Source organism: Synchiropus splendidus, chromosome 13 (assembly GCF_027744825.2).
Source record: "Synchiropus splendidus isolate RoL2022-P1 chromosome 13, RoL_Sspl_1.0, whole genome shotgun sequence".
Lineage (NCBI taxonomy): Eukaryota > Metazoa > Chordata > Actinopteri > Syngnathiformes > Callionymidae > Synchiropus > Synchiropus splendidus.
Window position 1 is genome coordinate 14,260,952 of NC_071346.1, and position 24,651 is coordinate 14,285,602.

General features: G+C 44.1%; 1 protein-coding gene across 2 annotated transcripts in view; it reads right to left on the bottom strand.

Annotated features, from left to right (window-relative positions):
- The window catches only part of rem2 (RAS (RAD and GEM)-like GTP binding 2), a 37,119-nt gene that overhangs the window by 9,403 nt on the left and 3,065 nt on the right, over positions 1-24,651 (bottom strand). Inside the window, exons 2-4 of one of the 2 annotated variants that reach the window (XM_053882541.1) lie at positions 24,044-24,296; positions 18,254-18,327; positions 5,095-5,272 (exon numbers count right to left, since the gene is read on the bottom strand). In XM_053882541.1, the coding sequence (XP_053738516.1) occupies positions 5,095-5,272; positions 18,254-18,327; positions 24,044-24,296 (505 nt within the window). Of the gene's footprint in view, positions 1-5,094; positions 5,273-18,253; positions 18,328-23,965; positions 24,297-24,651 lie in introns of both variants that reach the window. The other variant, XM_053882540.1, reaches the window with a different exon arrangement.

Consider the following 24,651-nt stretch of genomic DNA (forward strand, 5'->3'; position numbering starts at 1 on the left):
AATACGTGACTCACAGGTCAAGAGACAGACCAGGGTCAATTCCATTACTCGCACCTCTTTCCTACTTTCCTGGGCGAGGCAGAGCTGAAGGTCGACCTGGCCTGGCAATCAATCACACTGCAACGGCAAGTCACGGTATCACAATATTTATAATGGGCCACACACAGGGACAGACGGAAAGGCATTTGCCAGCTCGCGCTATTGAGCGCCAGCACCGGGCGTCAACACTCAGATCACGTCTTTCCCGACAACTCTTCCCAAAACCACGGCCCCCTCACTCTGTGGTCACACGAGGGACATTACTTCCCAGGCACATCTGTGCGCCTGTGTTTGCTCTGTCCGCATGTGCAGCGTGACTACAGCCAGGACAAACATACATAAAGATAAAAAGAGGCAAAGCCTGCTGGAAGACTGAGATAATCTGAGCACACAGACCATCTCAAAGCAAAAACAGGCAACAAACAAGGGGAGCAGCGTGGGGCGACTGACACCACCCCTGGGAGAACACATCTATGAAATGATGATTTAAACAGATGCTGTTTTTGGTACAACGGCAAAACTATCATTATTGTAGTAGAAGTAGAAGTAAAATATGGCCCAGTCATTTTTGTGAGCACTACAGCAAATTGTGAGTCTTTAAAAACATTGGAAAACGTATTTTCAATTGAATGGTTTGAGTCAGTTTGTCCGTTTTTGAAATGTATTTTCAGTAATGGGTTACATTTTTTCTCTCTCTCTCTCTCTCTCTCTCTCTCTCTATATATATATATATATATATATATATATATATATATATATAATGCTTTTCAAAGCGCTTTTTACAATACTACGTACGATATAGTAATGCACTTTGTTGCACTATTGTGGTATCAACATATATTGTGAATTTATCATACTGTGACCCAGGTATTGTGGTGCATGTCACCATGTTACCCACAGAGACCATGGCAGTATGTATGTATAATATAAATTTTGTAATAACCATCTTATTATGTTGGCTTTTGTGATTCCTTTTTTGTTACAACATTAGTAACTATTTTTGAAAACCCAGCAATGAGTAGTATTTGAGATGAATACCATTTATCATCCATTGTTTATCGGGATTTCAGAAGTGTGTACTGAACCGATAAGAGGTTGGTGACCCCCGCTCTCAGGTCATTGCATCTTAGGAGGCCACACTCATAATCATAATTCCGATATTTATGTTCCGATTTTGCTCCTCCCCGACCATGGATGGTAGACGTTCAATTAGCTTAAGCCAATGAAATATTCAACTTTGATATCACCATTTTTGAAAACTGTTAAGAGATGAAGGTATACTGAGAAGGAGAGCTGTTGTTTGGGATGGGAATAAATTCACACATCGAATGTGTATATTATGACGTCATCGGGCGTTGGCCGTATAGAGTGACATGCATCACTGCTGACATCATCGCTGTACTTTACAGCAGGACTGTGAACACCACTGCTACTGGCACTGTATTTTATCCTGTGGCTTCCATCGCATCTGCCACTATTTCATTCTACATTCATGCTACCTCCATCACGGTTGACCATGAAGCAGCTCCGGAATGTGCTTCTTGTGAAGCTGTCACAGTGAACAGACGTTCTGTTACTTCACATACATGCACTTTGTTAGAAACATGTCCTCAAGCGTTGCTCAGATTTTGTGTAAATGTTGCCAGTCCCTGTTTTGTGACTTTGCCGCATAAAGGGTTCAGTCTTATATTATTATCCTGTGAGAGAATCCTTCTGGATGGAGTGTGTTAATAGGGAATTGGTCCCGATAATCGGCTGAAAATGCTCGCAGCCCACAACCCCACACCAAATCTTTATTTGTGTGACATGTGAATCAAGATTTTTGGGGCACATTTTTGGGTCTCTGGCAGATTAAAAAAGGGATCATACACTCATTTCATACACTGAAACCCATCAGACTAAAGTAAAACTCTGTGTCTCTAGTTTTCTGAACTCAAACATGTTTTCGCTCCCTCTGGAATTTGACGGAAATAACACTTGTTTACAGGGCCAGGATGGAGAACTGCATCGGCCGTCCCACAGTTGGGCTGCCAGGTAGAGAGGCAGGCTGGAAGCGGAACAGAGAGTGAGAGCTACCATTCCTCAGAGGCAACTCAACACATCAGCAGCAGGACCTGGCACGCCGCCCCCCCCCACTGGACACCCATCTATAGGCTTTAAAAGCTGGGCTCCTACAGTCCTTCAGCATCGACTGTCATTGGGAGCTGAGTGCTTCCATGCTGAGCATCGTTCGCTGCTGAACATAAGTTGGGATGAGTGCCTATAAAACCTGAAACTATGCTGAAGCTCTCTCCCGCCTTGAGAGCATTCACCTTTGACTTGCTCGGTTTTATTGAATCGACACTCGCGTCTGTTGACCTTCATTAACAAGCGCTTCATTTAAACCACCTCTCTCTCCTCCAGCCACAGGGATGCCAGAGGACCTCGGCTGCAGTCCAGATAAAGGAGTGTGTTTGACCTCCTATTCCCTGCACAATACATAAAATGTCATAACAAACACAAAGCGTAACTTGTCCCGCAGCTCTGAAGCGGGAGCTGACTCACTCTAACTGTTAATTTAATGAATTGCACATCTCCGCTGAGCCGACCGGCCCCCAGGGGCCACGTGCCGCTCAGGCCGGCTCGAAATGGCACGAGAAGCGACATCCAGAGGACCAGAGAGGCCAGTAATGCTTTCCTACTCATTACAATCATAATAGCTGAAGTCATTTTCTCCCCAGGAGGACTATATACATAATCCTTTTTTTTTTTTTTTTCCTGATCAAAGACAAACCCACCCGGGGCCTGGTCTAATGGATCCAGAGGGGAAGGTCTCATTCTGATATATCATGGATGGAAAATGACGCAGGAGAGGCAAAGAGGGATCCATTAAAGTGGATGAGTAATTCCTGAAGTGCTTTCCCAGCTTCCACTGGCAAATGCATGGGGACGCAACAGCTAACCACCACGATGCTAACATTCATTCAAAAGCCCTTTTCATATCTTGAATCATCGATCAACCGAGCGCCGCTCTGATGCCATAAAGTGTCTTCACTGCTGTGCTCCTGACTGGATGTGCCTCACCAGCGACGCTTGTAGAACATGATGGAAAATTCAGCACGGAACTCTCACAGTCTCTAAACGTCGCAATAGCACAATCATTTGTGCGACTCTTGTTTGTTTGTTTAAGCAGCACAACCGAGGCATCAATAGGAATGTCTCGCCGCTGATGGTGCGTGACAAGTCGTGGGAAAACAGAGGCCAACAGACCCCTGAGAAAGGAAGATCTAAGTCTGATGCACGATAAACAACACGTACACTACTTTTCATACAGTCGCGTCATGTTGGAAAAAAGCATCTCAAACACAATAGAAAAACACAATATTGCTGGCATTTTTTGTGACATCCAAATAAGCAACTGTTGCGTATTAAAGAACAATGTTGTCACAGTGGAATTTTGAAAAATCCATCCCTTTTCGCTTCCTTTTCAGACTTAAAATCCAGACAAATGGTGATACTTTCATTCAAAACCAACTTAAATTTTACGACACACGCTGCTTTTCCGTCGGTTAGGTGGAACACACCTCCACATCCCCCAAGCCAAAGCAGTGTCTGAGCTTCACACCAAAGGCTTCAGCATGATCAAGGTAGTGAACACAGATGCTGCTCCCCCTGAATAAACAATGTGGATCCATAAGAAAACATATCTGCAGAAGAGCTGTCAAGAAAACACTAGGATTTATTTATTTATTCATATTCTTTTTTATTTAAATGAATGAAAATGGTAGAAAAAGTCATGTCTGTATTTTCATTTTTTTGTTGAGGTTCTGCTTTAAGTTTCAAGTTCTAGCTAAAACTGAGGAGGGCATTTTCTTCATGGAGCCAATAGACTCAGTGTTAGCTGCTCTGTAACCAAGAGAAATATGCAGAGCCACTTATGAAATTAAAGATCCCACCCATTCCTGCACTACTGGGCCCAAGCTGTTGCCCTCTGGCAGGCGTCCAAAATGTGCCACTCCAGGACAGACTCTCACTAGCATGCTTCCCTGAAATGCTTCCCCTAGTTCTGCTCACTTTTTGGTACATTACACTGCAGCCAGAGGAGGCTGAAGACAACTGTGGATAAACTAGAAAACAAGTGTCACAAGTCTTTATGAGGCGTCATAAAACAGTGTCCTCATTTTCACAGCTCACTAGATGGCACTCTCTGCTCTAGAATATGTGGATCTTATATATATATATATGGATTATTATTTTTAAACTGAGAGTGCCACCTACTGAGCTCAGACGCCACATCAGCCCATCACTACAAACAGATGGAAAGCAGGGAATTCAAACTATGTCCAACGTTCTATTTTTGTTTTTTTCTTAAAGAATGTTTTCTGAATCTTGGGCAAGCATTTTTTTCTACTAGGAAAATATTCATTTCTTTCATGCTAAAAAAATGTTCATTTCTTTCATGCTAAAAAAATATTCTATTTACAATATTATGTTAAAAAAAGCAGTTAATTTCAGATGATTTTCCTCATGTTTTGTTGAGTTTTTATACCTAAATAAATTATGGTAATACTGTTAAATAAGCTGCTAACTGTACTTCAAAAGTCCAGTATGTGGGGTGTGCATGCAGTATTTTCTTTGCACCAGGACAGGGTTTTCACTCGCTAAAATAAGTAGATCAAGTAGCTATGAAATTATATTGGATTTTTTATTTTAAAAATGTGTGGAAGATTGTGTACCAAGATAGCAGAATTAATTTCATTTTTTTTTTTTTATTTGGAATCCTTTGGGAAAATGTCCCATTACGCCAAAAACAAAATGCAATGTTGATGCCTCATCTGTGACCTGTGATGTGTTAGCAGTCATAGAAACCTTGACAGGAGAACTGACTCGTAAATATGTTGTGAACCTGAAACGCTGCACTGCCTTGCTGTCAAGCTGAGATACCTGACCCTCCTGCTGACTCAAGATATGGTTGCTAAGCTGAAGCAACTGCTCCTGGGGGAGGGGATCTGGACCTGTCGGTGTGAATGACAGTTTTGCGTGACGGATCGCGGTCCCAGCCTCTTGGGTACTTACCCTCTGCGCTGATCTCTCGGGACCGGACAAGGTCACTCTTGTTGCCCACCAGGATGATTGGTGTATGAGGCTGTGACTCCCTGAGGAGGAGGCGGAGCTGAGCCGTCCGATGGAAGCTCCGTCTGTCAGTCACTGAGAAGACCAGGATGCACACATCGCACTGCAGGGTGGACAGGTCCTGCGGACACACACACGCGCACCTGATCAGATGACTTCAAATCACAATGCTATATGCCGAGACATTAAAGAGCTTTGCTTGGACCCCAGCATGAGCATGTCACGCTTGGCTCTGAATCTCCTGACCCTTTTAACTGTGACCACTAACAGCCTGCTGGGGCTTCATGTCACAGATGCTCAATTAACCCTCGTGGCTCTTGCAAGAGCAGCAACTTAGAAGCGCTCAAGACAGCGCCGTTCTTGTTTGGCATGGCCTGTGATATTCCCGTAACACGCCATTCAAACACACCTGGCCAGGTTTTGTCTCACCAAATTCCGCATTACATTTTACGGCGAAATCAGAATGAGAAAAACTTTATCAATGCCAAGGGAAATTGTGTTCGTGACATGCGCGGTACACAACATATCACAAAAAAGAATTAAAGCTACACTAAAGAGCTTAGAAACAATGTAAACAATGTGCAAGAAAATGCAGTTCAAGAAGAATCCTTCATTGTAATATTTTTCAGGGATGAATTGTACGTTCGTACAACGTGTTTTTTTTCCGTGAGCAACAACAGAGGGACAGCAGGCTGTGCACCCATCGTGAGTCACAAATGTGCTCCTCCATTGACTCAGACTGCGAGGAGTCAAGCAGCAATGTTTAAAACTGATTTATGTTCATCATCGGACGGTTTTTTGACACCAAAAAAAACTCAATTTAATGGGCCAATACTCTTAAATAATCGACTAAAGATAGCCTTCCCGAATTGACTGAAGCGCACACATTTCCCCCCTGGCAGGGGCAGAAAAATGAATCATGAAAATGGTGCTTCATCACAAAACCTGGCACAGCACCACAATTCAAAGCTGGAGATACAATCGATGTCAACTGCATTTGCATGATTTGCTGCAGTAAATCAGACCCAAACCGTCGTCCCTCTTGTCAACTGTGCCGCTATAGATCCGCTCCACAGCAGAAGCACGGCACGACTACTGTTCCATTTGCACTCACAAATTTGTCAAGACATTCCAGCCTGTGAAGCATTAAAGGGTTGTGTGCAGCAAATCAAAGCGGAGCCGCTATAACGGAAGCTTTATTGCTCTCACTTTCAAAAACTGCAGTCACTGAACTCCAAGATGAAGCACGCTGGTTTAAAGAAGAAGGAAGAGGAACAAAAAGGAGGTGGAAGAAAGAGAAAGCCAGGAGGACACCAGGATGTGAAGCAGCGTTTCACTTTGAATACATGTGCAACAGCAGAAAAGAGCTTTCACTGGAGTATTACACTCTATTTTGACGACTCCTTTGTGCTGGAAGAAAAGATTTTCATCCGTCCTGAAACTTGTCTCCACTGAAACCGGTGTTTGAATTTGAATTAGTAGGTTTCCAGCACTATTTTTTTTTTGTTGAGATTCCAGATGAATGATGGTCATTTAGATTCTCTTCTCACAGCATGGTATCACAGGTCCTGATATCAACATGCAACAGTACTGATATCAACTCTACTCTAGGTTTTTAAAGCTCTCGTGGGCCTAATAAAATTATTTCCCTGGCTGGTTTAGGCCCCCGGCCCTTGAGTTGGATATGCAGTCTGCCACTGCAGGGGGCAACACTGAGCGAGGCCGAGTAGATGGCTTGCATTCAAACAGTTACTGACTCTGAAAACAAGAAAAGTAGACACACAACATCTGTTTTTTCACCCTAAATGAGAGAATTTTCTGAAAATGCAGAAGGGTAGTTCAAACTGAAGATAGATAAATGTATTTTTTAATCATTTAATTTAAGTAAAATTTAACAATAATAATAATAAAATTTAAGTTTAATTGAATAAAGTTTGTCAAACATGCCTTTGATTCGATGACATCTTAAATATGTAGCTGAAAGCAGCAGGCACTGCACAACCTGTTCTTCAGCATCTGCTTCCACTGCCCCCTGCATGCTGCACTTATGAAAACAGGTTGACAGTGTTTGGAGGAAACGATCAAGATCTAAAAATCAGAATCACATCTGGATCAATGCCAATGTTACATTTGACATTAAATAAGTATGCAAGTATGCATATATGTCAAGGTGTGTATATATCTATACATACATATACAGTGGTGCCTCGGTTTTCGAACGTCTCAGAATTCGAACAAAAATTTCTAGATGTTTTTGCTTCAGATTTCGAACGAAAATCCAGAACTCGAACGCCCCCGAAAAAAGCCGGAAAAAACATGACGTGCGCGGACCGATCAGGTGACCCACGGCGCGCTTTGTTATTGTGTATAACGCAGCCTCTGTATGCAGACGTGTCCCGTTAGCTACATTTACTGACTGTTTTTTCTTCATATTGAGGTGTCAAACCTTTCCTGTCTCCGCACTGGACCGTGGTAGAGTGTCACAGGGGAGGTGCTCGCTCTCCACACCTCCGAGGCTGGAGCGCTCACTCCAGGGTTTGATGTCCTGTTGTGGGCTGGAGCTGGGACAGGGATGAGGCGAGTCTGGGACAGAGCGTGACTTGGTTTATGACTTTGTCACAGCCAAACTGCACAGAAGCGCACATTCAGAGCTGGACACGCACCGGGCACCTCTTCACTTCTGGAGAGACGTCACTCACTCAGCAACCCCTCCCACATGCAGCGGCCACACACATAGAGGAACAGCGCACCTGCAGCAGACACTCTACATTCACTCCTACAAAAGCCTATTTTAAGCCTTGGAACGCATTATTTCTTTTTCCATTCATTGTAATGGGAAAAATCGATTGAGATTTCGAACAATTCGCTTCTCAAACGGCCGTCTGGAACGGATTGTGGTCAATATATATAATATATATATATTGCTGCATGTTTTGGTCCCCTTCATTTAAGCTGTATATACGCTCGCAGGCCACTTTTTCGAGGTACGTCTGTTCCTTTGCTTGGTAACAGTAATTGCTAAGCAGTGGTGACGGGTTGATCGATTTTTTTTTTTAAAAAAGGTCATCACTTTATCACTTCAATTGGCCTTGTCTTAACAAAGCCATTCTCAATGGTAGCTGTTTTCAGTTTTTGAGAGGTGGTGTTACGAGCTTGAGTTGACATCACATTTTAAAACACAAACAGTTTGCAATTGTAGAAGCAAAGGAGGCTGCGACACACTGATGTTATTCAGTATTATGTTGTGAAATAAATATCTCTTTATGAATCTACAAATAGTCGATGAGGAAAAATACTCTTTGTGCTGTCAGCAGCAGGAAACAAAGTGAAACTCTGAGTCACCCGCCTGTGTTGCGCTGTAATCCTGGACACTTGACTAAACACTAAAGAAAGACAAATCGCCACGATTTATATTCAGTAATTCTTTTATCTATCACCTTCCATTATGTTTTTACTCAGTCTTCCCTAGAAAAGTCTGACAGTTCCGCTAACACTATCGACTGAAGCCATAAATACCAGCGACAGAATCGATGGAAAAACAAGTAAATCCCAGCAGAGATCCTGTTCTGCTGGCAAAGCCGTAGACGGGATATTGATCAGCCGGCAAGGACTGAGGCTTGACACAAACTCTCCTCAATTTTGACTCGAGAAATTCCCACCCTTGTCATATGGGATGAGACCCTGAAGCGGGAACTTCATGGGGAGAACCTTGGCTCCCCGTCTCAATAGCAAAGGGGGGAGGAAGGAGCTGGCGAGGCCGACAAAGCTGCCACCTGTCACTGTCGGAGTGAAGGACGAGGCGGAGGAACGGCCAACACAAACACAGAGCGGGCAAGATGGCGCTCTTTTGCGAATAAAAACAGGAAGGGTGGAGTGGACACTGTGATGTGCTGCGCCGAGGGAAAACTACGTAAATAAATCTGACCCGATGTCTCCGTCTTCTGCTCTGATTAGGCCTGGGCTGTGTTCACAGAAAGCAGACCATCTGTCAGTCGACAGTGCTCCCACAGCGCACGGACGCACTTCACAAACTCATATTTATGTCAAACATCCTGGCCCACAAATAATTCAGGGCTAATCTCATCTAACATGTAATGCAGGAATGTTAGTTTCCACTGCACAAATGGAAACTAGAATCCCCTAAGAACGTTGAAGGGCTGGAGTTCAATTACTGCAGATTTGTGTGTCTACCAGAATGTTTAGGGAAGACAACCAGGGCATGTTTCAGCAAGGAATCCACGGGCAGCTCAACCCCACAGTTCGTGCTGTTCCCTTCCTCCTGCTTCCTGAAGTGAAGAACATTATGACACACTGGTGTGGATACTACCTTAGGTGCCCATGAGCTCAACTCAAACTCACGTCATTTTAAGAGCAGGACCTTAAAGAGGGCCACCCCATTGCTTCAACCTTACCCCAACCACTTCCTTTTTTTTATGTGTCGGGCAGTGCAACCCAACCTCACGCCCATGGTGTAACATACTGTCGGTAGGAAAGTGGACTTTTGCATCCTATACTGACAACATATGCAGCCTTCAGCGATACATGTTGAAGCATACGCATAGGCAGGAAGAAAGAAAAAAAAGTTTTACTTTCCATACAGCGTTCCAGGCGGGGGGTGCACATTTAAAGGTCCCTTGGCGATAGTCAATATTTGGCGCCTTATGAGTATCCCATCCTATTTTTTTTTCTAAATAAAAAATGAGATTTTAACCAGATAGCACCGGTGGAGGGAGCGAACATGGATCGACTAAATCACTAAACCTCTTGATCTTGGGGCCCACGTTTCCCCCAAAAAATGGGCCCCAGGCCCGTCATCGACAAGTCCAACCAGCAGCAGGACCAGGTGCAAGTCATATTCATCAAATTTACTGAAGAAAAAAAAGGAAAAAATAGCCATAATGCAAACTGTTGAAAAACTGAATACTTTTCTGAATAAAATAAATAAAACTAAAACCATGAGTAAATATCATAAAATAAAATTTATAGTATATATTTTATTTCAACTCCAAAGAAGACTTAAGTGAAGTGTAAATAAAGGTTTCGCCATTTTAAAACCGCTTCAACATCAAGTATCACTTTCTTTATTATTTTTTCTTTTCAAGAACTTGTCCATAGTTGGAGAATGAGAAATACATGAGAAATATGAGACATGAGAAAGTATTAAAACTGAGCATCTGGTGGCCCTCACGGCCCAAAGGTGTAAAACAAAACAACTGCATTCAATTCGGAGAGTCTCGCTTCCCGCTGACCAGAGCCCTCGAGCGAGCATCAGCCAGATTCAACCAGTGAAGGAAGCAACACATTTCGAATGAAAATGCGTTGCGAGCGCCTCCTAGAGGGCCGCTCACAACCATGGGCCCCAGCCCTATGGTTAAGAATCACTGGACTAAATAACTCCTGCATGATTTAAAGCAGATGTTTGTTGAAACAGGGAGGTACAACAGCGAGATAGGATGCTTCCGTGGTGGTTCTTATTTACTTATTCTTATTCACCCCCTACTGACAAGTGAGAATATTTCATTCTCCCTGCCTCAACCTCCTTCATTTAAGATGTCTTCAGTTGACCTATGCTGCCTGGCAACACTCTCAATTGACACCTGTCAGATTCATGTAGACTCCTCCTTCTACTATTGTAAGTTTCCCTGGGCTCCACTCTCAGCTCTTGACTCCAGACCTTTCTCATCTGGCTTAGTCTTCCAGAATGAGCTCCTTTTCCCTCATGCTTTGATTTTACTTTATGAAATGACAGAAGATTTTCTTCATCCTACAAGATTTATGAGGAAGCAAATGCTCAACCTTGTTTGACCTACAGAATTCAGCATCTTTCCTAGCGTTGGGAACACCACAGAATTCAAGTGTTGTGGTGCTCCTACAACATCGCGAATTGGAATAAAGAAGATCTGGTGCAGCAGCAAAGTTTTACAATTCAAAGACAAAACCTTCATGAGTTTCCTGATGGAACGACAGAACTCCATCCGATCACTTCAAAGTTAGAACCATCTGAAGTTTGGTCAGAATTGAACAATAATAGCCTTTCATACATTGTCCACTATCAAAAGAGCAAATCAGGGTTTCTTGGCAGCAGCTCACTTTCTTCTCTCAAAGCCATTTGCTCTGTCGTTCACCATAATGATAAATGCTGACATGAAAATGGTCCACTCCGGAACCAGACAGGACTATCTGTTCCGTCTCTGCAGAAGTTCTAAAGCCTGAAGGTCACAGACAAGTGGATAAACCAACAGTGAAAGCTGATAAACACAGTGATCACATGAAGCTGGTCGGAGGATTGGATATCAAGTGAACTATTTTTTTAAAGGTTAGGAGCCATGAGGGCTGACGTGAGTGTGGAAAACTGTATATACGCTCCTAGGCCACTTTCTCAAGATACGTCTGCTTGGTAACAGTAATTGCTAAGCAGTGGTGATGGGTAGATCAGGCTTCATGAAACCTGAGTTTCGAGTTTCAAGGCCACGAGATGGCGCTTGTCTGCTGTAAAATGTCTGGACTAACTCAATGAAACCTCACATCATTTCTAAACCAAGAGCGCCATCTACTGGTCTTTGAAAATTGTGACACTGTTTCATCAACCCTGCACTAGTGTTTCATGAAACAAGCGTCTCCAGGGTAAACAGAGAAAAGCAGAAATGTTGAGTGAGTGGCACTTGCGTGGACGAACATGCTCTGGTACCAGACCCTGAAGCAGATGAGCTCCAGCAGAAGACCACACTCCCATTAGCTAGGAACAGCCAAAGTATGCTAGAATTCACATAAAAAAATTGGACAATTCAAGATTGAATAAGATGAAACAAGACGAAAACATGGATCCACCCTGCCTTGTCCAAACTGTTCAGGCTAGTATGGTACCGATGTGAGGGATATTTTGCCCCCCTGGATGATGGGTGCAGGATGATGATACTTGAATGTCTTTCATAGTCACTTGACTCACTTCTGTCTGTTCTGTGTTCATTTCGTCTGTATTTCTGCACATTTCCAGAGAGCTTATACAGATACAGACCAAATGTAGTAGTAGCACTGGAAACCGTGCGGGGCAGTGTTGCTGGTACTACAAACACGCGGACAAACACGTGAACGATGGCACAAGAATTCAGCTTTGGTGAAGAGGTGATGAATGAGGAGACAGGAAAACGATGAGAAGAGGAACGAGGGAATTAAAAAGCCGAGAGTGAGACTCTGAAACAGGATGACAGAGCTTAGAGCGCTCACAACGCTGCTTGGTTTGCTCTTTTTTTCCTTCCAAATTTCGGCCGCGTTGGGACGACACTTCCCCGAGGAAATCCGTTGCGGGAGGCCAAATGGCCGAAACGGGTTTCACGTACAATGAAAACCACAGCCTTGGTGAATGCAGTGACGCAGCATAACTGCTCACGCATCGTCCCCGCACAAACACACGGAGATGAGTGCGTGTCCCAGCGTGACCCAGATTCGAGCTTTAATATGACGGCATGTGGCGCCTCCATCCTGCAAAATTGTCCACAGGCAAATCCCAGATTCTGTGTCAGTTTTGGGATTGCTATGCTGCCGTTCACCTCCGACCCCCCCCAGAGCAGGCTGGATTAGAGAAACACAGCGAAGCCTTTCGAGCAATTGCTGCTGTGATACTTCACTTCCTGATCGCTTTAAAGATCATTGATCGAGAGAAGGGACCGCAGCCATCAACACTCACAACTCTAATCCCCAAACGTCGTCTTTTTAGCTTTTAATCTTCTTGTATTCACCTTAAATTCACTTTATTTCTTGACTGCTTTGCCCACATTTTCATTGTGCTACGATAAATACGTTCTTCAGGCAGTTGCTTTACAATCCAGTTTAGTGTTTTCATTCAGAACCTGAGCTGCACAGCTCTCTTCAGGGCAGCGAGTTTGCTAACAAACTTCAAAGTTTCCCTCCAAAACAAGTTCATTGTTGGGAGCTGGCTTCCTGTAATTGACACCTGAAGTGATGGTGACAACAACTGCAGTCTGCAATCTATTCAACCGCCTGATGAGACAGCGGGGATGTAGACCCGGCGTTCTCATCTTTTGATTGAGCCCCATTTGCTTCCAAAATGAGTCCCGACTCCCACAGGAGCCTCCGACAAACAAACCGGATGAGGTGTAATAGCTTCTGTGGATTTGGGGCAAACACAGGAGAAGCGGGAAATAGTGCGGAACAACTTCAGCAGCGAGAAAAGCCAAATCTGTCAGCGGGGGGAATGAATTCCTTTGACACTCCGAGGCAGAATCCGTTTCCGCACGCTTGGCCCGCGGAGCCATGTTTTCCTTTCATGTTAACCGAGTGGTCAAGCAGCAATTATCGGCCGTCTTTTTCTCTCTTTGTTTAATTCCACCACAAACAATCCGGCCCTGCCGGCCAGCATTTCTCCCTCCCTCCTCGCAGACTAGCGCCAGAATCACGCTGGCCTACATTCCGCAGCGCCTCCAGCTGCACCTTTTCGGCCTCTTCCATAAATATTTCAATTTCAAGTCATTAAATAATAACGTCGTCTTCTGTCTGCGTTCGGCTTCAACACACTGTAGTGACAGCTTACCAGGGTCAAATGTCTCGGAGGACACCTGCACCTGACCAGCTGCCGTGTTAGGCGGAAATGAAGACCTGAATTTAGCAGGAAATATTAAGCCCAGTGAATGTCGATGTCCTTAAAAGCACATAAGACACCACCAAATATGTCCAGTAAATGGTAGAGGCGATCATACACTATTTATTTATGTGTTGAAAAGGTATCGTTTTTTTAGTTTTCTCATCCTTTCAAGACAGGTTTGGTTTAACTTGGTTTAATCTCACATTTGTTAAAGTGACAGGGAGAGTTGTTTTCAAGGTTTCGTCTATGTATTTAACCCCGCGTTTCACTTTAAGTATTAAAAAAAGGAAAAATGAAGACATTTCTCCTTTCAATTGAGAGAAATATTTTGTGAGTATTTTTTCTTTTTTTTGTTCTTTTCAGTAAACTGTGTAGATAGAAGGTGGATCTGAATCTAATTCTCTGTGTGCGCGTGTGTTCATGACTTCAGACACCTGACTGGTGTAATTGTGTACTCTTGACTGAGTGGAACAAAAAACAGGAATGAGACATATGCAGGTCGGCAACCTATTGACATGCAGGGATGTGCTTTAACTGCCGTACAGAGTCACATGACTAGCTGTTCAGGTGAGCTTTACACAGCTACATATTTGTACGATGTGGCTCTTTGCAGCAACACAATAAAAAAATGGTACAGTATTTTTCTTTTCTATGACAAATTATTTAAATACTTCTGCGATGCTGCACTTTTATTTATGCTGTTGAAAGCCTGGTTTTTAATAAAACCAAGCCAGTTCTGCACCACTTGCAGTGTTTTTAGGAGTCGGTTATTCATTATTAACAGCTTGCAGGGTAACAAGTAGAAGGTGTCAGATCAGATGAGTATCGATCGCACACAAGGCTGTAGTATCGGTCTCATACTGGAAAATCCTGAACAAAACTTGACTGCTGAGTGTGGAATTTATCAGCCCAACTGCTGCTCTTTTTCTTGTGTCAGCTTCCTTTTTTAGAGATGAAAACATTCGTATTATAATAAAATACAGAGCTAATGGTTAACTCAGTACAGCCCTTTAGTGTATCGGTTTGAGACCCTGAACATCATGACATATACCCAGGTCAACAGACAGATAAAAATCTCGATGGAGGAAAACATGACCAATGTCACGGTTCTGAATAGTTGTGTTTAAATTGCATGAGCAAACCAAACTTTCCCAGCACACTGTCATCAGACAGAATGAATATAGACATTTTTAGAAATAAAACGGGTCAGCCACATATGGGTTTGGATCATAAACATTTCTTTCTTTGCCCCAAAAGGCCTCACCAGTTCTGCCCTTATTCAAATGACCTACATGAGAAAACCTAGATGAATAAATACCTCAACTGATATGGCTGTTTTTGGGTCAAAAATCAGACATGCAAGAACAGACACAGGTCGACAGTGACGCACAGGACTTCAGATATGTCCAAGTTGCTCGCATTCGAACTTGAATTTAGGAAGTAACAAGCCTATTATGACCACTAAAGTTTTAGCTCTGTATTGTATTATAATACAAATGTTTTCATCTCCAAAAAAGGAAGCTGACACAAGAAAAAGAGCAGAAGTTGGACTGATAAATTCCACACTGTGCAGTTTCTCATCCATGTGAGAGCTACCCACCTCCCAGAAGAACACATCTGACACGACAAGAGACTCTGTCTTCTTTGAAGGATGGCTTTGTTTCCCCAACAGAAACAAGGTGAGGAGTTCAGCTCTCTATCCAGAGACAAAACAGGTGGCTGCTTAGTTTTTGATGCCTCGGATGGTTGTCTCTTCGTCACTACTCTCTTGTGGCCCATTAGTTCCACTTCAGTAGTTTCCCTCATTGTTTTTACCAGGTCTTTTGGGGTCTACTCCAACCAACAGCCCCTGAACCTTTTGATCGCCAGTTACACACATTCTGCCTTGCACAGGTATCTTAGATAATAGTGACGGGTTGATGAGGTTTCATGAAACAGAGTCATGATTTTCAGAGGCCACCAGGTGGCACTGTCTGCTGTAAAACCTGCAATACTGTCTCATGACACCTCATCTACCCATCACTAATAGATAATATTAGAATAACATTAGGCAACTATATGCTGCACAATATTGTATTACACGCAGAAAACTACTTCTGCTCGTGATGAGCAGATGAAATTCATGAAGCAGGGACCTCAGTTTCGGAGCCCTAGCATCACAATGTCAGCTGATGAACCCCATGAATCTGCGCTCATTGAAAGAAAGCAAGGAAACACACTGACCATCAATGACCTCTGCGAGCAGGTTGAGGCTACTTGATAAAAATGGAAGTGAAAGTCCCTTGAGGATATTGTTGTAGGATTAAAGAGGAGTGGCTATAGGAAGGTCAGAGAGGAAACAGCAGAGGTATCGGTCTATGATGGCAACTATTTGTAGTGGCCTGAGTACATGTATCTGTGTGACTTCAAGTAAGTGTGTTTCAAGTGCTGTGAGAAATATGGAATGGTATATTTTTTCTTTTTTTTCCTTCTTCATATATTATACAATTCTCCTGATATAAAGTAATTGATGAGTCCTGTGTGTCATGTTCAGTTTCTCTTGTGCTTTTATTTTGTTTGTTGTTTATTTCATGTGTCCCTTCCTTTTCCTTGTTTTGCTGCAGCTTAATAGCAGCGCAGCTGGATCCCAGACTCCACTGATTTCTACACCTGGGTTCCAGTCTGCTCTGCCAGATGGTTGCTTCACGTCCTCACGGTAAACTCTCTTGACCCTCGCACCTCTTGTGTTTCTGAATATTCTAAAGTCTGTGCGCGCTTGATTTACTTTTCAGCCGCTTCCTCAGTTCTCGTTGTTTTCACTTCATTTCTGCTGTCACTTTCCTTCTCCGGTAGATTTCTGCGTTTGAGTATTTTGTAGGTCTCACTTTTGGTTTTCTCATTGATATAGTTATTTCCTGGTTCCAGGTTTTTCCCCAGACTTTACGTGTAACTCCCGTTTCGTGTTCTGGTTCCGGCGCCTTTCGTCGTTCGTTCTTGTTCGTCTGTGTATAACCTCAACTTTGTGGATTAAATCATTAATTTAACCTTGTCTCCGTGCCTTCTGTCGTCCAGCACTCAGTTGCACCCGGGTCTAACCTCAGACAGCCACAACAATGTTATGTTTAAGCACAGCTAAATACAGCATGACGGCTGTGTAGTTTATTCACGACACACTGTGCTGCTACTCTCACAATGATGATAAGAAAACTGGAAAGTGTTCTTGCACCATCTATCTATGTCTACCAGGAAGTATTTATGCAGCTGCCCTGGCGTCAAAACCCTAAATTTAGCTCTGTAAGCCAAAGAAATAAAGGTGAGCCGTTACATTTCATAGACTCCTGACCTCCATCCTGATTTACGGGCAGTTTAAAGACATGCAAGGAAAGTCACGGTGCAGGCAGTGGAGAGCGATCGCTGGCTGGGTCAAGGCCAAGTGTGCTTGTGCTTCTATTTCTGGAACACCGATGACTTATTTAAAAGCATCCTGCTGCCATGACGTCAACAACATCCAGGGCGTCTGGCGGGGGACACTCTGGCTTCTGTTCATGCGTTTTGCGCGTCTAACTGAAGCAGCTACAGGCCTCTCTCCCTCTGGTTTGTAGACTTCCGCCACCCGACCCTCCTTAGCATGACTGCGGCAGTTCATCTCGGCCTCCAGCAAGAGCAACACTTGAAAGGACAAAAAGAGAAGGAGAATGTGACAGCCTCACATTTGAGTGATGTGGCAAAACAACTGGCCACTGATCCCAGGAGACCTGCTGCGGCACGTGCTCCTGTTGCCATGGTGATTGGGCGCCTTATGGCGTCTGCTGGTTTGATTACTTCTGACCTAATGTGAGCGCTCAGGAGGGACTGGCTGTCCAGCGACCTGGAGCCAGGCCAAGCTGACCACTGGCCCACATCTGCTGCCTCTAAACGCTGACCTGAATTAACAGCAAAAAAACAAATTGAATTAAATTTCAGTGGGATTAAACTGAAAGACGGCCTGGGCAGGAAGCGCCGGCTCCATATGCTTCTCTCTCACTGTGTGGCGCCGATCTGCTCAATACAGTTGCTGCGACTCTTTTCACTGTTTTTTCTTTTAAAAGGTGATGACATCGCGACTGGACGGTTCAAGGACAGAGAGCGGAGTCCCTTCAGCTCAATGTAGCAGTGAGTGAATAATTCGGCTTGAAGCGGGGTCGACCCCGGAGGCAGAGCGGACATCTGGAAGGGACTGATCCACCAACACACTCATGACCTCCCCCCTTCCAAAACCATCATTAATGAGCTTTAATAACGTCGAACCTTTTCCGATCTCATGTTCTCCATGACACACAGATTTAACCCTCAACCTGTTCCTGCAGAGGCACGCTCGCCTCTAACAGGGACTTCGCCGCGATAATTACGGAGTCCCACCGAAGGAGAATTCTAATTTTCACCGTGAGAAAAGAACAAAGGCAGAAAGAGTGGAAAGCTCCCGGTGGCTTTGCTGCTCAGACAAAGACAAACTTGAAAGAGCGACGGGGTTTTTGTGCCACTCACCTGTTTCCAGTTGTCGAAAATAATGACTTTGCTGTCCTCATCATCCACCGTCACGGAGCACTCGTAGCCCTCACCTGGGAGGAAGGAAGCAGAAAGGTTAGCTGTCTTAGCTGTGACTCACTCATTCAGCCACATTCAACGATGAACCTTTCCCGTATTAAAACAGAGGCTTCCTTTTAGAAGAGATTCATTACGTGTCAGACATTCAAGGATGTTTATTGTCGTCCCAGACAGCAAGGGTCGCTGCCAGGCAGCTCTTCATGAGCTCAAATGGACAGCAGGTGGCAGTCACATTCTGGACGGCTACATTCTGTTCCTCATGCCTTCACCAACGTCAATGTGGCAAACATTTCATTGCACAGCAGGTTTTGTGAAGTTTATCCTCCTACTAGGCAGAGAGATGCCGACGATCAACTCCTTGAACAAGGTCATTTGGAGAGAGCAAAATTCTTTACCATGGAACTGATCTTCGAACACACAACTTGGAGAAACCAAACCAATTTCTCTCCCTAAGACTGTGCAGGAGTGGTGGAAACTTCCCCGCTGTCACGACAGCTTCAGTTTCTGCCATATTTTATTTCCGCATGACAGTTGCTTTACTTCACCTAATTTACTTCATCTGATTTATCTGCACGTACTGGTACCACCACTTATTGGTCTCATGAGGCATCATGAAACAGTGTCATCTTTTTCACAGACCTCTAGATGGCACTCTCAGCTCTAAAATCTTGGGATTTGAACAACCAGTTCAATGAAACCTAATTTTTTTTTTTATCCGAGAGCGCCATCTGCTGAGCTCTGAAAAGACTGTATCACGAAGCCTCATCAGCCCATCACAACTACAAATGTATTTTTTTGGACAAATATTTAAGTCCCTCCCTTTCCTTAAAGTCAAAAGCCTGCAGATCCTAGTTTTTCTGGTGCTGAAGCTTCATAAAAAAACATTTTCAGATCCCGCTAGATGGCAGTCTCTGTTCTAAAATCTTTGGTTATTAACAACTGTTTCAATGATGCCACGCATCATTCTAAAACTGAGAGCGCCACCTGCTGTGCTTTGAAAATGAGGATGTGGTTTCATGAAGCCTCTTCACGCCCCATCACTTCTACAAATGTATTTTTCTGGACAAATATTTAATCTCCCCCTCCCTTTCTTAAAGTCATAATCCTGCAGATCCTAGTTTTTCTGGCACTGAAGCTTCATGAAAAAGTGTCAACCAGTGTCTCTTGTCACGGATAAGTTAGGAAACATGCTCCAGAGAGCAGCCAAGTCTGAGTCAAATGCGTGCCAAGGACACCTTGCTGTATCCTCAGATGCCAACACGGTTAGCATCTTCTGCTCACAATAGAGCAACTATCACTCAGCTGCAGTTGCAGATGCTGGATTAACACCATCTACAGTAATAATGGAAACACCTTAAAGAAGCTTTAAGGTGTTTCCATTATTTTGTCCAACTCCTGTATGTGGGACTGTACTGGGGTGTAGATCTGCAATGAAAATACAGCCATTTTTTTTTTTTTTTTTTTTTGAGCGACTGTGTTGCACAACCCGACACAAAGAAAGACATCTATCTGTAACCACAACTCTCCTCTTAAACTGGCTGCTGGTAATGGCTTGGCCAGGATGTGTATTGATCGCTGAGGTGGTTATAGCAGACAAGAATCCAGAGCATCTGTTAGCTTCTCTGCCAGCATTAATTCGTCACCGTACGCTTTGCCAGAAATGTTGCTTACATAATAGCCATGGCGATAGCTTCATTTTCACAGAATGTTTTTTGTTAGAAATTGGAGCTCTTATAGAATGAGGACTGTGGTCAGCGTGGGGGGTACAGTGAGATACTTGAGATCTTTTCAATTGGTGTGCAAAGACAACAAAACAGAGGGTCTTTGGAGGGCCACTCGGAGCCTTTTATTAAAAGGCAACCGGCAAAAACAGTAAGCAGGTATCTCGATACCCGGGGAAATGATTTAATATTTCATCTCGCTGAGGCTAGTAGCTTGTGTGCTGAGCTTGGCAGAAGAAGGAAAACAATCCGAGTTAGCCCGGAGAAAGTCTTCAGCGAGGGAGTCGGCATTTCAATTTTTCTGTGTTGTTTTGAGGTCCACCAAGAACAGAAACACACAAGTGCGGCTCACAATTCCAGAGCCAAGCAGGTGGCACTCTACGTTTAAAAATGATGCTAGTCAGTCGCACAAAGAGAGTAGACACAGTAGAGAGGGCCCTGGAAATGAGGCTTCATGAAGCTTCATCACAAAGCTCGCTGAAATGTATGTCTTGCCTACAGCACATGTTCATAATGCATTATGTAATGTCTGCTGGTAAAGCAGCTGTGTGCTAGTAGGGATGGCTGATGAGGCTTCATGATACAGTATCCTTATTGGATGCCGGTTTAAAATTGAGGTTGATGAAATCAAATGGTTTTACAGCAGAGAGTGCCATCTAGTGGTCACTGAAAATAAGGACAATGAAGCATCACTGAACACTAGCTGTAACTGCAGATAGAGATAGAGCACTCCATTTCAGGGATTAATAGCTGGAACTTTCAGTTTAAAAACCAAAGATTATGGAGCAGTACTGTAGCTGTTCCATTAGGAGGGATGTCAGATTAATAATAATGAACTTTTTTCCAGAAAAAATAGCATTTTCTCGAATAAAAATGAACAACAATGTAAGTTAAATGCAAATATTATAGGTATGGAGTTGCATCCACAGAGTATGAATAGCTTCTTCAGCACCTGATGGAGCTCTGTATGCACTTTACTTGTGAGTATATTTTGATGTGTCAAAACGTTGTAGAGATGGTGCAGACAGTGAAGGGTTGAATTAAAGGACTGCATTTATTCCAGTCATTAACCTTCTAATCCTAATGCAACTATTCTCACACCTGGGTGCCAATAAATGCACACAACTCAGGACACGGTCCGACAGCACACACAATACGACCATGTCAGCCAGTCGATAGCCGCAGTACAGAAGTCATCAGCTTATGTTTGCAGAATTTATGAGGGGTGTTACTTTCAGAAGAAACAGTGAATAAATTATGTTTGGTCGCGATCAGCGCAGTGTACTCTGAATGATTGAGATACCCAGCTTTGAATTATTGAAGTATTTTTCCAACAGTGTTTTTGCTCTATTGAACACGTCTTTGCATGAAAATAAGGAAGTGTGCCAGTCAGACCATCTGACGGTAATGGCGTTTGAGAATAATCCATGAGACTTGCTCAGTAAATACAGTATACGCCCCATAAATCATGATCTAGTTTCTCCTACTTTAATACTCAACGTTACGTTCAACTATTTCAACAGTAAATCCAGTCTATTTTTACTCCATGGACGATCAAGATGGCTTCCATTTTAAACCCCTTACAATCACTTTAAGTCTGAACACAAAAGCCATGAACATGGTGGCTTTTTTTCCCTTTAGAGACGGGGTGAGGAGTTCAGTAATCCTCTTGAGACTCCACAGCGAAACAGCACTACAAGACAATCCACTATAGTACTTTCTCTGAGGATTTATGCAAACAATGGTATTATTCCAAGTGTAGCAGCTGATGAAGGAGGGGAGAGGTCAAGGGGAAAATACATGTGTTTTTTCAGTTTAAGTCAAAGTAAAATCGACAATACTTGTCATTTTAAACATTAGTCCCTCGCACTTTACAGACGCCTTCCATTTCCTCCATCAAATATGTTTTTCAAAGCTCCAGGCCGACGATGTATGGAGTGAGGAGGGAAATCTTTTGCTCCTCCAGGATCGACTGCTTTTGAAAAAATAAATAAATAAACTGCCAGAACTACAATGAATGCAATTTCAAGGCTGCCACACTGTCGAATGGGAAGAGGGGAGAGAAAACTTCTGGTACGATTGTTCCTGATCTCTCTCGATGGTAGAAAGTCACTGGCTTTCACTGTTCCCGCTGCACTGAGGAGTGGCTGGAGCAGACGACACCATCTGACTTGAACAGCAGATCGTGGGGAGTCTCTCAGCCGAACTCTTGGGTTTGATTGCGGCATTGTGAGGTTGTTTTCTCTGAAGCACTTCTTTCACTCCAGTTCTGATCACTGTTGGATCCAACCCTGGCCAACATCATGCTGAGGCAAAACATTCTCACCCCAAAGGTGTCTATAGCGACTGTTTTCAAGTGGACTGTTGAGTCCAGTGTGGAGTCAGCATGACATTCCAGCAGGAGCGTTTTATGCTAGCACCCAGTTACCGCAACATAGATGCCACTTGTATGGACCACCTCATAGGTGCTTTGCAGGTGGTGCCTACTTGTAAACCAAGTGACTTGTACTGGGTGAATGGAGTGCCACCCCCGTGGTGGAGCCCTAACCCCACCTTCGTCTTCCTTCTGCCTTCTGCACCAGGATACGCTGCAGACGGTGGAACGTCCTTCACTTGAAAACTTATTTTGTCAACACGCAACATAGAAGGCTGACTTTGCTGTCACTCAGGAACACAAAAGTCCAAAGAAAATAGTCACTATATGGCATTGTCTCTAAAGGACACACTTACTGTAGAAGCAGTTTCTTAGTTCCCCTCCCAGCACAGTTCCAGCACAGTTCCAGCACAGTCCCAGCCGACTCCCAGCAGAGTAGCAACTGCTGGAGTGACCCCCCTTGTCTTTTCTTCCTGGCCCCGCTCAGTCATTTAACACAACCACCCATGACAATGTCTGCAGTATTGTATTCTATTTGACACCAACTCAACACAACAAGCGACAGGCTCTCACTAGTTTCTCACCGAACCCTGACCATAAAAGTAAATAATTCTATTGCAGGTTGTCTAATGATGATTTACGAAAATGACCAAATATTTTAGTCCCCTCTATTTGTGCCACAACAGTGAAGACAATCAAGACATTCCAACTTTGCTGCCGTGGTTGTCAGCATCGAGTCGAGTCCTCCCTGGTTGACATCACTCTCAGTTTGAGTCCCACTTAACTACATACAAGTAACATCCGACTTACGACCTGCTCGAGTTAGGTCCGCCCGTACTTACGACCACGGCCAGCAGATGCTTTTATTTATTTTTTTATTCAATGTCTGGCACCGCAGCACGTAGCAGCCCGGCATCGCGTACAACAATTATGGCAGCACAGTATCCCAGCATCTCACTCTCACACAGCCATCTACCACTACAGTAGAACCTATAATCCTCGCGTCAGCTGTTTTGAATGGCATTCGACTTACGTCCAATCCGACGAAAGGTTGGTCGGAACCGATGCCAGTCGTAAGTCAGGTGGTGCTTGTATTGATAAAATCGGTAGAAAACTCCCCTGTGTAGGGGAGATCTCAGCAGAAGGGAGTATAGCTCAGCCTTAGGGGTGCAGAGGGCCCCATGCTGCTAAAGCGCTGGGTCGAAGCTTGCGGATAGTCAGTGAAAACTACCCGCAGAGATACAAATCCAGTGCAAAACGCTGACCAAATGTAGTTACCTCTGGACCAATGTATGCCTTGTTGTTTGCATCAATATCAGGAAGTAGCGTAGCACGAGGTCACACAACGGCGGGACAAGACGCCCCCATTGATGCTTCTAATCCTGTGCAAATTGGCTGTTAAAATGGCCGACGCTAATCCAATCCGAACACTGCTTTAGAGACGATAAGATGATAAATCAGAAGAGAAATGTGAAAATGGATATGCGCAGAGGAGTATTTACGGATTGAAGGGAAAGTCTCTCCGAACACAGAATCTCACACACACACAGACATTACCACATGCTTGAGTCTCGGAGTCTATGGAGAGGGATCTGTCCGACTGCCCGGCTAGAGAGAGAGCCAGCGAGGACTTGCCCACGCCATTCTGTCCCAGCAGCACTATCCTCAGAGCGCCTCCATGGTACGATGACTGTGCGGTGGCTGACTGGCCGAAGGACTCATCCCGAGGCACCGTGGTCTCGCTGATAGGTAGAGTGGCAGGTTCCTCCAGGCCCGGGATCCAATCGCAGTCGTCTGACACGGCCTCTTCCCTCCTCAGCTGGTGCTTGACAGGTAGCGGGGTGCTTCCTCGCCGCAGGGGGGGCGCCGTGGTCAGAAACATACTGTACTGCAAGGAAATGATAAATGGATAAGGTCTTCTGTCGTTCGCTCTTGACCCATATGGAACAACAGTTCCTATCGGGTTTAAAAATAGAACACGGGAGAAGGGGGGAGTCGTGGAGGTGACAACCACAGAGGTGTGAGCGGAAAGTAGCAGGAATTAATAGCACGATGGTGATGAAGGAGGAGGTGGAGAAAAATGTGAGACACCAGGAGATTGAGACTGATGTGAGGCAGAGCATGTGGAAACGGAGAGAATGGAGAAGGAAGAGGAAAAACACCAGAGGCGTGTGTAACACAGGGTCAGAGAAAAGCACACAACTGCGGTCAGGTGAAGAAAGAGACGGCTCTGAAAAATATAA